The 14,502-nt window shown below is 33.9% G+C and overlaps 1 protein-coding gene across 2 annotated transcripts in view; it reads right to left on the bottom strand.

The window, feature by feature from the left end:
• The window catches only part of MTCL3 (MTCL family member 3), a 41,191-nt gene that overhangs the window by 11,437 nt on the left and 15,252 nt on the right, over window positions 1–14,502 (bottom strand). For both annotated transcript variants that reach the window (XM_074309881.1, XM_074309882.1), the window contains exon 5: window positions 6,099–6,170. In XM_074309881.1, coding sequence (XP_074165982.1) covers window positions 6,099–6,170 — 72 coding nt within the window. The remainder of the gene's footprint in view (window positions 1–6,098; window positions 6,171–14,502) is intronic.

Here is a 14,502-nt window from a genome sequence, read left to right as displayed (position 1 = left end):
TTACCAATTTGATTGGACTGAAACTAGTACATATCTGGAATGGTTAAAATCTCCAGAAGAAAAAATAATTGACAGAAACTACAGAGCAAGAGAGAAAGTATATTTCTTTTGAAGAATGTTGAACTAGAAAATAGAAGGCTCAAACTTTTGACATGAATTTTTTGGCGGTACCTTTTATTAAGTTTGAGTAAAGAATTTGCTCATCGATTTTGAACTATGTTCAAAAAGTTATCAAACCCTTTGACCCAGCAGTGTTTCTACTGGGCTTATATCCCAAAGAGATCTTAAAGGAGGGAAAGGGACCTGTGTGTGCCAAAATGTTTGTGACAGCCTTTTTGTAGTGGCAAGAAACTGGAAACTAAATGGATGCCCATCAATTGGAGAATGGCTGAATAAATTGTGGTATATGAATGTTATGGAATATCATTGTTCTATAAGGAACGACCAGAAGAATGATTTCAGAGAGGCCTGAAAAGACTTACATTAACTGATGCTAAGTGAAATGAGAAGGACCAGGAGATCATTATACATGGCAACAAGACTATACAATGATCAATTCTGATGGACATGGCTCTCTTCAACAATGAGATGATTCAAACCAGTTCCAATTGTTCAGTAATGAATAGAGCCATCTATATCCAGAGAGAGGACCATAGGAACTGAGTGTGATTCACAACATAGCATTTTCATTCTTTCTGTTGTTGTTTGCTTGCATTTTGTTTTCATTCTCAGTAATTTTTTCCTTTTTGATCTGATTTTTCATGTGCAGCAAGGTAATGGTATACATATATTTTATTTAACATACATTTAACATATTTAACATGTATTGGACTACCTGCCATATAGGGCAGGGGTTGGGGGAAAGGAGGGGAAAATTTGGAACAGAAGATTTTGCAAGGGTCAATGCTGAAAAATTACCCAAGTATATGTTTTATAAATAAAAAATATTTTAAAATTTTAAAAAGAATAATTAATTCTTTATCTTCAAGATTGAAACAATGTCTAGAAGATGCATTATGACTTTATTTTAAAAGATATTGGGACATAATAATAATTTCAAGAAAAACATCAGATTAGTCTGGGTTTCTGACAGCATAATATTAGTGTGAAATCAAACTCCAGGAAGTAGAAGATAGAAATAAAGGCATTTTTCTTTAAATAGATAAAGAAGGATCACTAAAGGAAACAGTCTAAATCTCACTCAAGAAATCATATCAACCTAATAGAAAATCATTTCAGAGAAGCTTTCCATAAAGAACAGAACTATGTACAATTTTTGTGGGAAATAAGGATATGATATATTTGTACAGACTATCCCAGTGGATAATTGATTAAAGAAATGCTGATATAACTTCACTAGTAATCACTAACATTTTCTATAAAACTTTAAGGTTTATAAATTACTTTATGATTCCATTTGATCTTCACAAAACCATGAAACAGGCATTATTATTATGCCCATTTTGTAGATGAGGCAACTAAAGCTAAGAGATTAAATGGCTTCCCTAAGCGTCACTAGCGGGATTTGATTTCAGATTCTATTGCTTTAATGTACAAAAGTTTTTTCTACTATGATAACTACTAAAAAAAGTGAAACTAGGAGGGGACTGGGATCTTTTGTCCAAATTAATGTCGGAAAGCTATCTAATGTCAGAGAGGAAGATAAAGATGATAAAATATCTCACATTCTTATAGAGCTTTTAAAATTAATAAGCATACACATGTTATTCCATTTATTCTTTACAACAGCACAAAGAGGTAGCTGCTATTGATTAATCCCATTTTAAATGTGAGGAGAATGAGTTAGATAGAAGTTAAATGACTTGTCCAGGGTCACACAGCCAGGAAGTGTCAGAGACAAGATTTGACTCCAAACCTTCCTGACTCCAAACCCCGAACTCTATACATTGTTTTGCCTAGTTGCCACTCACTGCCTTATATTTACCTTTATGACATCCTTCTATGATTCTTTGCTATCTCTTCTTTCTCTCATATTTTTATCTATCTCTCTATCCTAGTTGGTAGAGCTCAGACTGAGATTAGTAGTAAGAGATGAAGATAATGAGCAAATTCTTTATCTAAACTTAATAAATGGAACCACCACAAATTCTTGTAAAAAGTTTGAGTCTTTTATTTTCTAGTGCAATATTGTTCAAAAGAAATATATTTTCTCTGTTGTTCTATAGTTTCTGTCAAAGTTTTTTTTTTCTTCTGGAGATTTTAACCATTACAGATATGTACTTTGATTACAGTCCAATCAAATTGGTAATACTGGTCTCCAGCCCATGACTTATTTTTGGCTGAGCAGTGATTTTCATGCCTGACAAAATGGTTTCCACAATAATTAATCTTTCAAAATAGTCCTCCATTTGCCCTATCCCCCCATACAAAAGCTATATTGATTATCTTGTCTCCTTTCTTTTATTCTCATCCCTTTCTGTGTTCTTTTACAGAGAACAAAATATAAAAGCTACCATGACCTGTATCTCTTTTCCTTTTCTCTTTCCTTTATTTTTTGCTTCACTTTTACCATATTCTTCTTCATCAACTTCTTCCTTTCAACTCTCTTCTCCCTTCCCAAGAGAGTTTCAGGGGCTGGCTTGTAAAAAAGTGAAAAAAAAAACCAAATAGCTAAACTAAAAAAAGAAGGTAGGAATAGAGCACAGAATAGTGGCTATAGAGCCAGGAAGACCTGTATTAACATTCTGCCTTAGATAATTATTAACTTAAAGACATTTAACTACTCTCATCTGCATCTTATTCATCTGTAAAGTGGGGATAATAATAAATCAAATGGAATAATATAAACGTGACATACTTTGGAAACAAGGCATTATATGACTATTATTGTTATTATGGTTTGAGATTCAGTTGTGAATTCTAGTTTTCTTTCACTTCATATATTTCATTATATGAAGATTAGAAGATATCTAATATAGGAAACATAGGAAAATACCCTTGATGAAGAAAGAAAATAAGTTGATCCTACCTCAATTAAAATTGCATTTATGAATCCTACAGTGAAGGAAAGAAATTGGTAATATAAGAACTTTTAGAGCAATGGATAGAAGAGCCAGAAAGAAGGAGTAATAAGGAATAAGCTCACTATCAGTGAAACCCACATCAGGATTATAGGGGATGGATTAGGGAGGAAGGTAATAGCACCTAAGAAAAATGTAAGATGTCAAAAGGAAAAAGTCAAAATTGGAAGGAAAAAAGAAATTCTGAAGAAAATCTTGAAGAACATTTTTAAATAGATGAAGCATGATTGTTTGAACTACTACTTAAAATAAGAACATATAATACAAATTGTATAGCAGTACTAAAGGTCAGAGATATAATCCTCTATATATTGATCTCTGATCTTCACTAATGGAGAAGAAAAGTTTATATAATATTAGCTAAAAAATAAGGCTAAATATAAAGAAAATTGTGATTTAAATGGAATGGTTTTAAGGTATTGCTATTCAAAAGGGGAAAATGAAAAAGAGAAGGGGAAAGAGAGAGAGAGAATAGGAGGGAGAAAAAGAGACAGCAAGCATACTATATTAAGAGTGAATTTTAGTTATACTTGTTATTGTTCAAAAGATAAAATGGATTGGGAGATTATGCATTCATGAAAGAGCACTAGGGAAGGACAAAGGTCAGCTTCCCTATTCCCTACTTGGAAAAAATTTACCTTGTTTAAGGGAAATATTTTTTTAAATTATAGAAATTTAACTGTAACTTGGGGGAAATAGGTAGGGATGAAAATACTCCCTGCCCTAAAATGACCCACAAAGACAACTACTTAGTATTAGTTTGTAAAAATATAGAATATAAGTTCCTTGGATACAAGGAATACATTAATTAAAAGGGAAATGATCCAGTTAAGACTGATAAGGATTTATGTGTAAAAATAATAAAGAATGTGGGGTATAAAATTAAAAATACCACCTTATTCTATAAATATGTGACAATTTCAGCAATATTATTAGCGTAAATTCATTTCTTAAAAACTAGAAAAATTGACTCTAAATAGAAAAGGATCTTGATGGCCTGAAGAGGAATTTATTCAAGCCTTGATGTTTAAAGCAGAAGTAAGAGATCCCAAATGCTAATTATGCAACTCTTCATGAGTCTTCCTATGTGACATATTCTCTTATTCTACCCTCCCAGACATTAGCACCCACTCTTCGAATTACCTTTCAATTACTTGTTGGTATGCAAGTTATATTTTGCAATAGCATGTAAGTTGCTTAACAGTACTTTCTTGAGAGTGACTTTTTTGATTTTGTGTTTGTGTCACTAGCACTTTGTACATAATGGATCATTCAATAATATCTCTTTAATTTGTTCCTTTTGGTAATATAGAAAAGCTAAATTCATAAAGAAATGCAGTGCTAGCATTAGTAAGCAGTTTAAAAAAAAAAAAGTTGTTTCAGTCAACTAGTTTCCAATACCAGAGCCTTGAGATCGCCAAGAAAGGGTCTAAATTAGATGAAATAAGATTTTTATACCCTGAAACCCATGGGGGAAAAACTTAGATAACAGGCTCAGGGATGAAGGAAATAAAACATATTACTAAGTTATGGTCAGCCATTCTCTCTCTAAAGGGATGATAGAAAAGGATGTGCTTATTAATATGAAAGGCTTCTATGACTAAAAGGAAGGATTAAGGGGCTAGGGTTCTAAAAAGATTAAGATACTTAAAACTTGTAAGATGTAACTTACTGGATAAAGACCAAGATATTTGGACATAACCCAGCTGTATCTAACCAATGTAACATTGACAAGATCTCAGAGAACTAAGGGGGTAAATCAGATGAAGAAAAGATCATAGAAACTGACCTGACAGGAGCCTTATGACTGGAAAATATTGCAGAGACAAGCAATGAGAGTTTAGATAAAATTATCTTTAAGAGATAAAAAAAATGACATTTCAGTACCTAAATTCAACCTCATTTTAAAGATGAAGAAACTGAGATTTAGAGACCTACAGTAACTTGCCCTAAGTTAAAGGAGTAGTAAATAGAAGATCTAAGATAAGAAACTAGGTATCCTGACTCTAAACTTGTTCTTTCTATTATACTCTAATCTTCAGTTTTTGGTTTTATTTGTTTTATTTGTTTATTTGTTTTGTGTAAAGGAGTTAGGAACATATATATATATATATATATATATATATATATATATATATATTTTAATCAATGTACATGATAGAATGCTTCAAAGTTTTTTGAGAATCTATATCTAGCCTGGCTTATGAGAAAAGACAAAAGTCTTTGCTTTCTACTGCCCCTCATAATATAATGCACTCCTTTCTTTTATGTGTGTTAATACTAAGCACTATTAAAAAACATAATGGAGTTGCAATATGTTGCAGCGTGGCAGGACATTTTATTTAGGGGGAGCTGTGTAGCCCTCACTAATCCTGAAGGAAAAAGATCATTCAGATGGAATCAGCTCTATCCTCCCTTAAAGTCAGTAAGGATAGAGAGCTATGAATTGCCCAGCAAGGGAGAAACCTGAGGCACTCTGAAATCTAGCCCCTTGGGACACCATCAGAAATGAGTGAGAGGGAAAAATAATGACAAAAAAATTGAAATTACTAAAGGTAGCAAAAAAAAAAAAAAAAAAAAAAAAAAACAACCTTACACATAAGTAAATAAACAAACAGGAAAGACATTAGGAGCATAAATATGGCCTTCAAATTAGTAAACAGTTTCATATATTTATGAATAATTTATAATTTTTTTAAAATGTGAAGAGAATTCTTGAGAGGAGAATTCAATTGGTTTTCTGAAAAAGCTGAATGTGGGTGTTTATTTACAGAATTAAGAAGTCAGCAGGAATAGTGATCTAAATGACTCAAGTTGCTTGCTTTCTTACAGTTGATACACAGTAAATATTATATATGTTTTATTATTTGTTTCTGTTTATATATTGTATAGCTAGTTAATTGTGAAGTTTAAATTTAGGAGAATTGAGGGCTTGATTTAAAGAAGGAGAAATGAGAAAAAGTCTTATAGGAAATGATTTTTCTGTCCTATTTAATAAATATATGTTTAAAAAGACAAGATTTGAGATACTTGAAATTTTTTTTTTTATCAACTTACCTCTGTAGGAGTCTGCTGTGACTTTTTATCAGATTTTTGCAAGTCTTTACTTCCTCTTCTTTTCAATGATAACTGCAACAAAGAATAGGTATATTTATTGTTGGCTTAGGGTAAAATCTAAATCATTTTTATTTTCTGAAAGGTATTCACCAAAATGGTATGATAATCATGACACAAACTAATATCAATCATTCTATACAAAAAGCAACATTAAGGGAAAAAAGTGATAAAATAAAAATTGCTTTATTTAGGGAAGATTGAAAAGTACAGAAAATGATGAGTGAATTTGGGGAATCTTGAAGCAAACTATTCTGATAATAAAGAATTAAAACTGAAAATTACAATACTGATGATGATAATAATACTTGCTATTTGTATAATAATTTGTAGTTATAAAGTTTACCATATAAATTCCTTCTTCCATTATGTGAGGTTGACAATTCCCTGAAGGCCAAGCCTATATGAGCAGGTCAATCCTCCATTCTTACATTCACATATAACATTTTGTAAAACCCTCACAAAGACCACAAAGAAGTATGAAAGACAGGTATAATTATTATTTGAGGAAATTAAAACAGATAAGATTCTATGATTTGTTTATGCTAGCATACCTAGTATGGAACAGAGCAACTTAAACCCAGGTCTTTTGATTAAATGTTTAATCCTGTTTTCACTGTACCATGCAGGAGCTAACTAGCTAGTTAGAAGGTGAAGCCTAAAGTTAGGAATACTTATTTTCCAGAGTTCAAATCTGGTCTTAGAAATTATTAGCTCTGTGACCCTCACTTAACTCAGTTTACCTTAGATTCCTCATTTGTAAAATGAGCTGGAAAAGTAAATGGCAAACCACTCTAGCATCTTTCCCAAGCAAATCTCAAAATGGGGTCATGAAGAGTTAGACATAGGAGAAATAATTATGCTGGATTAAACTTGTTATTATTTCATCTCTAGCCTTTTGATTCTGACTGACTGGATGAAGTTTTCTGTTTATTAGACTAAGCCTAAGTCACATGATCCCTATTCCCAGAGCTGGAAGATCAGGCCTTGGACCCTGATTTCTAAATGTTAAAAACCTTAGGTCAGCTACAGGAAGTGACTTGAACCACAAGAACCAGACAATATTGGTGACCATTGGTCAAGGATGGTTACTTCCTTTTATTCTATCCAATGAAAAGGGTCTTTTGCCATTTAAATCTTGACAAGCTTATCAGGCCCACAAACATGTGGACAGATGGGAGTTGGGATGCCCAGCTGGGATGTCTGGGTCTCTCCCTGCAAGGACTAAATGAATGCTCTCTCTTTGTATTTGAAGATGTCTCTGAATAGTTAATTTGGGAAGGGGGCCTAGTACCCTTCCCACACAATCTTTACATCCACTTTTCCCAGGGAGGGAGTGGAGGACAAGAACACTGATTGCAAGGGTATAATTCCTGCTTGTCCTGTTAAGTCCTGCTGTCCTCCATGTTTGGAATGAAATCTTCATCTGGCTTCTTAAATTAATTCTATTTACTGCTTTACATTATTATGTAAACATATTTGTTTACATGTCTCTTTCCTCCTCCCCTTTCCCAGATAGAAGACAAGCTCCCTGAAGACAAGAGCTATTTTTTGTTAGGGTTTGGATTGTTTTGTTTTGTCTTATCTTTGTAAGTCTAGGAAAACAAAACTGGATTGCATTGGGTAGTTTAGTATTAGTAATTTTCTTTTAAGCTCTACTGCATCCTAGCTAGAGCAGCCAAGTGTAACTCTAATGCTGGAGTCCGGAGTCCGGAGTCAGGAAACCCAGTGTTCAAAGCCAGCTGAGGCATTTACTAGTGATTCAGGGCAAATCAATTAAACTAGCTTGCCTCGGTGTCCTTTTCTGTAAAATGAGTTAGAAAGAGAGGCCAGCAATTTTGCCAAGAAAACCCCAAATGGGTTTGTGAAGAATAAGACACAACTAAACAAAAACCAGCCATTTCCCGGATGTGTATCCATACTTTGCCAAGATTTCAGACCCTGCCTGGGCAATGGCCACCCTTGTGTTCTCTGGGCAACAAGTGGGCAGAGAACACAACAGAGGTGACTTCAGGCAAAATTTTGATCTATGGCCTTAAAATAGAACTCTTGTTATCAGAGTTCTCATGCTCATCTCTATTCCTTCCCCTTAGAGCATGACCTCACTTTAAAAACAAATTTTTTAATGAATTTTTAAAATGAATTGTATCCAATTTTCTTTTTCACATTCTCCTCTGTCTCTCAGGAGAGGACAGATGTAGAGTTTTAAATTTTGGTTAAGAAATGATCTTGGGGGTGGGAATGGCACTGGAGGAAGGGTGAACTGCATCTAAGGAGTGCATTTAATTCTCTTTCTGCTTTTCTGGCAAGTATATTGAGAAGAGCAATTATGGTGATGAGTTGAGAGGGGCAGATAAAAGGCCCAAAGGAAAAGGAGCATTTTAGAATTATACTCATCAGGAACAGATGCAATTGCTTTCAATATTAATTTTTTTTTTAAATTGCAAGAAAGAATAGTTAAAATAGTTTTGTTCTATATAACTTTTCTTTGTTTTTCAGCCCCCCTTTTTTACTCTTACCAATTTTTGTTCCCACTGGAGCACTCCCCAAAATAGCTTGCTAAGGAATTCCCATTATAATCTTTCTGCTACTGCCAATTCTCTTCCCCTGCCTCTACTGTATTTTGTTCCTTGCAGATTTTTCCTCCGTTACCTTGTTCTCACCACAAAATCCCCTATATCTTTTTTGATAGCTCAGGTGACCTTGCACCAGAGCATGGGTCACCAAATGTCTCAGGGATTTGTTAGCTGTTTTGGGGAGTTCTGTTTTTAGGGGAGCTCTAGAGGCCATAAGATTTGGAATAAAAAATATTTGTATTTGAATTCTGCCTCAAGCACTTAATGGCTCTGTCACCCCAGGCAAGTCACTAAGAGCCTGAAGCAGAATTCAAACTTAAATCTTATATAGATTTGGTGACCTATTTAGGGCCACAGACAAAGTAACCTTATGTAGAACATTAATAAGGTTGGAATCAATGACTTCCCCTAAAGTCTCATCAACTCTAGTCATTTTTCCCCCAGAATCTTCAGTCTCCCAGCCTTTCTTCTTGAAGATAGTAATTTAAGAAAGAAGACACGGATGTAGCCCAACATTAGCATCTAGATGGCTGAGTAAATCGAGTTCTGGGCCTGGAGTCAGGAAGATCTGAATTCAAATCTAACCTCAGAGACTTATTAGTTATGTATCTTGGGCAATTCATGTAATCCAGTTTGACTCAATTTCCTTATCTGTGAAATGAGCTTGAGAAGAAAATGGCAAACCACTCCTCTTTGCCAAGAAATCCTCACTGAATAACAACAAAAACCATTGAATAAAAACCCAAATATTCAACTAATATCAAAGGTCCAATAAGTTCAAGATTAATAAAGTCTACTGTGAAACTCAAATTTATTCTAGGATATAATTCTATACAATGATAGATTGTCCTACTTGAATCTCAGGTCTCATTCTTCTTCCCAGAAAAAAGTACTGAATACTCCATGGTGGTTCACACCAGCAGACTCTTCTAAATTAATTTCTAAATCTAAAAATATTTGAATTTTCGTTACTCATTCCTTCCATCATTTTCTAAGCATGCTCAGGAATATATGTTTTAAAAATTCATTCACTAATGACTAAAGGGCTTCAATTTCAACTTGTCTCTTCAATCAAGACAATTTTATAGAGTAGCAACAAGGAGAAGTGAAATGCCTTGAAATTGTGCCAGTTGGATTTTAGAAAATAATGGATTTCTTTTCTTAAACCCTCTTCTAAGTGTCAGGAGAAAATGTAAGAGCCTAGAAAAAAGATAAGTGAATAAAAGAAAGGAAATAGGCATTAGTCCACTTACTCCAACAAACAATGGGAGTAAATTATCAGTTATCCCAGAAAGGTATAGGAAAGTGAAATCAATAATTTATTTCCTAAAAGATAATAATAAAGAGCTTTATATTCTTAAGCAGAATGAAGAATACTTCTAAGAGCAAAATATCACATAACAGGAAACCTAACATCTAATGACTGTAAATCAGGTCCACCCCTTCCACTTGGGGGGGGGGAAGATCTAGGATTTCAAAGTCTTTCCTTTCCTCATTGCCTATCCCCAATATTGTCCCTTCCCCTCTTTGTTGACACACTTTCTCTCTCATTATTATGAGGCTGCTCAACATTTCCCATCTCTGTGTATTTTTGGGGGGAGTGGAATACATAAAGGACCTTTCAAAAAGTCAGTAAACCACCTTTTCTTTTTTTGACAAGAAATAATTTTTAATAGGGCTGCTACAATCACAAACAATTAAAAAAAAAACATAAAACGGAAAGGGCTGATTTAATTCTCTTTCTTTAGTAGTTCTTTCTTCCTTTTCTTTGGGTTGAAATGGGCATCTTTAGCACTAACCAAGTATCCTAGACTGAAATATGAAACATACTTCTAAAAAATCTTCAGAGGAATTGATAGTGAGTTAACCCCAAAGCAAGACACATTATTTCAAATATTGAAAAAAATCTCCCTAGCATAAAAATACTAATTGTGCATGTCACAAATGCCCCCAGACATACCCAATTCATAGAAAAATATTTATGAACAAGAAAGTGTCAGTCTAACATATTATTTTTTTTAATCTGGACGCTTAGAGTATTTTAAGGGATCTAATAAAAATTACTTTAAGCCAAACATAATTTTTGGTTTCTTCCCTATTCTCTTTCATTATAATCAAATCTTCTCTGTCTGAAAAAAAAAATCCAAAAAACAAAACAAAACAAAAAAAAAAAAAAAACACCTTCACTAGACTCTCTTACTCCCTCAAACTCATCCTGCACTCACTTTTTCCAGCCAATTAATCTTTGAAAAAAGTTTTCTATACCTTCTACTTCCACTTCTCATTTCACATCTTAATCCTTTGCAATCTGGCTTCCAATACCTACCATTCATCTGAACTCCTCTTTCTACAGTTATCAACAATCATTTGATTGCAGAGTCTGATAGTCTTTTCATATGCCTCAGCCTTCTAGATTTATTAGATATATTTGATATTGTTGATCATCCTTTTGATAGAACTTTTCATGGCTGACCATTTGATACTGTTGACCTTTATTGATATTTTCATCTCTCTGAGTTTTTGTGACGTTGTTCTCTCTTGGATTTCCTCCTACCTGACTGATTATTTCTCAATCTCCCTTTGATCGATCATCTTTCATATCATGCTTCCTAATTGTGAGTGTTCCACAAAGTTCAGTCATAATACTCTTCTCTTTTCTCTCAATACTTCTCGATGACCTCTTCAATTTCACTGAATATTTTAGTTATTATCTCTAAATGGGTGACTATAGATCTTTATTATCCTCCCCAGAGCTCTCACTAGATGGATGGTACAATGGGTAGTTCTCTGCGCCTACTTTCAAGAATATTCTCATTTTTCAGAGTTCAAGTTTGGTTTCAGACTCTTACTTGTGTGACTGTGGGCAAATTATTTAACCCTGTTTACGTCAGGTTCCTCATTTGTAAAGTGATCTGGAGAAAAAAGAAATGGTAAATCACTCTAGTATCTTTGACCAAAAAAAAAAAAAAAAAGAAAAGAAAAGGAGTCACAAAGAGTCAGATGCAATTGAAAAATGACAGAACAAGAGTCTCTAGACTCAACTTCAATCAATCTTACATGACCAATTGCTTCTTACACATTTCAAACTGTATGCACCAAAAACATCTCAAACTAAACTAAACCAAAAGAGAATGCATTCTTTCCTGTTAAAGCCACCCTTCTTCCAAACTTCTCCCTTCCAACATCTTAGGTTCATAATTTCAGCCTTTTCCTAGATTCCTCACTTTCCCTCACCCCCCTTAAAAGACCAATTAACAAATCTTGCCTTTTTGCCATACATTCAAAATCTACTCCATCTGACTCCTCTCCTTTCCTTCCATGTATGTAGCTTCTATCTTAATTGAGACATTTGCTATCTATTTCTTAGATTCCGATAGTTCTTAATTAGTCTCCCTGCCTCATGCCTGTTTACTCTAGTACATTCTTCATAATACTGAAGAAATTATTTTTAAGTACAGATCCAACTATATTACTTTCTTACTCACTATACTCCAGGGACTTCTGATTTCTTCTTCTTTCTTATATGAGGCAACTAGGTTAAATGATTTGCCTAGGGTCACATGGTAAGTATTAAGTGTCTGAAGTCAAATTTGAATTTAGATCATCCTGACTCCAGAGCCAGTGCTCTATCTACTGTGTCATCTAATTGCCCTTGATTTCTTCTTCAATAAAATAAAAACTCTGTTAATTTTAAGCCTTTTACCAACTGGCTTCAATCAAGTTTTTCAGCCTCAATGGATATCACTACCTCTCTTATCCTTTGCAGACTAGCCAGAGAAGGTCTTTCTTCTACTTTCACATATCATATTCTCAGTATCTTTGCACTGGTGGTCCCCTGTGCCCAGAAAAATCAACATTTTTTCATCTTCACTTTATGGAATCCTCCTCTTCCTTTAAGATGTACCTTAAATATAGTCTTCTAAGGAAAACTTCCTGATCCTCAACTGCTAGTACCCTCACAAACTATTTTATATTTAGCTACTTTGAATTTATTTATATTTATTTAGTATTTACTTAAATAAGCATACTTATTCTCCCTATTAGAATGAAATTTCTTTTGCTGGATTTTTATTCCTCAGCACCTCAGTGGGATGAAGGAACTTGGGATGTATATTGTATTTATCTTGAGGAGAGATAGGGTGGGGTGATATGGTAAATCCTCCAAATATTTAAAGGATTTTTACTAGAGTGAAGCTTATTCTTATTGCTCCAAAGAGCAGAATAGGGGCCTGACACAGAGTAGGTATTTATAAATACTTAATAATTGATTGATTGAATGAATGAATGGATCCATAGTGAAATAATGTTTATAAATGGTAACTAGTAATGAACTTTACATTATTTTCCTTTCTGCTTTACTCCATTTAACAGAATGACTCCAAAAACACCATTATAGCTTTAATTAAACAGAAATTGACCTGAGAAAATTATGTTCACACAGTAACAACAGTTCTTCACAGTTATTTTTAAAAATGATACAAGGATGAAATTGTTCAGTCATCACTCACTATGATAACCTGGATGCCTTTTAACATCTAAAAAATTTGTCCTGCCTTTTAAAGCTTATTGCAACCCTGAATCAATCTAGCTCACATGTGTCTTATTAGACTTAAAATTCTGACAGAAACTGTCAATTAAATGAAAAAATGTGATAGAAACTGTTTTGTGCATGAGATATTTCAAATTCCTCAGGAGCTAACAAAGGGTTACTGAGAAGAAACAGCCTGATTTATAGGATCCCTTAAATCCTTGATGAATAAAATCATATGACCTTAGAGTTGTAATGGACTTTAGAATTAATCTAGTCCAATCTCCTAGTCTCTGTCCAGAGGCAGCTCATTCTTCAGGTGAGATAATGTATTTAAAGGACATATGAATTATTATTTTTTATCTAATTATTGTGCTCACAACAAAATTAAATCTGCCTTTCTCTAACTTTTTTTCTTTGACCTTGTTTTGCTCTCTAGAGCAACAAGAATAAAACTACTTCAAGAACAGCCCTTTAAATATTTGGAAATATTTACCACACTTCCTCTTCCCAACCCATTTCTTCTTCAAGATAAATATACAACGCCAATTCCTTCAACTATTCCTCTTATGATAGGGTATCTATATCCCTGAATATACATACTCTTCTCTTCTTCAAATGTGCTTTTACTAATATTTTTTCTTCCTTCCTTCCTTTCCTTCCTTCCTTCCTTCCTTCCTTCCTTCCTTCCTTCCTTCCTTCCTTCCTTCCTTCCTTCCTTCCTTCCTTCCTTCCTTCCTTCCTTCCTTCCTTCCTTCCTTCCTTCCTTCCTTCCTTCCTTCCTTCATCATTTTCTCTCTCTCTCTCTCTCTCTCTCTCTCTCTCTCTCTCTCTCTCTCTCTCTCTCTCTCTCTCTCTCTCTCTCTCTCTTTCTCTTTTTCTTCTTGACGCAATTGGGGTTAAGTGACTTGCCTAAGGTCACATAGCTAGGAAGTGTTAAGTGTCTGAGTTCAAATTTGAACTCAGGTCCTCCTGACTTCAGGACTGGTGCTCCATCTATTGTGTCATCTAGCTGCCCTTACTAATGTTTTTTTTAAAATATGATGCCCAGAATTAAACATAATACTTGAGATTTGGTCTGGCTTGTCAGAATATAAATGAGAACACTAGCATCCTTGTTCTGGACCTTGTACTTCTATTAACATGGCTTAAAATTGTGATGCATTTCACACTCATGCTACACTGTAGAGCTATATTAAGTTTATGGTCAGATATGCTCCTCCCTCTACTTTCTTCATGAAAA

Source organism: Sminthopsis crassicaudata, chromosome 4 (genome assembly GCF_048593235.1).
Source record: "Sminthopsis crassicaudata isolate SCR6 chromosome 4, ASM4859323v1, whole genome shotgun sequence".
In the NCBI taxonomy this organism is placed as follows: Eukaryota; Metazoa; Chordata; class Mammalia; order Dasyuromorphia; family Dasyuridae; genus Sminthopsis; species Sminthopsis crassicaudata.
The sequence above is the reverse complement of the archived record's forward strand: the minus strand, read 5'-3'. Positions and strand labels throughout refer to the sequence as shown.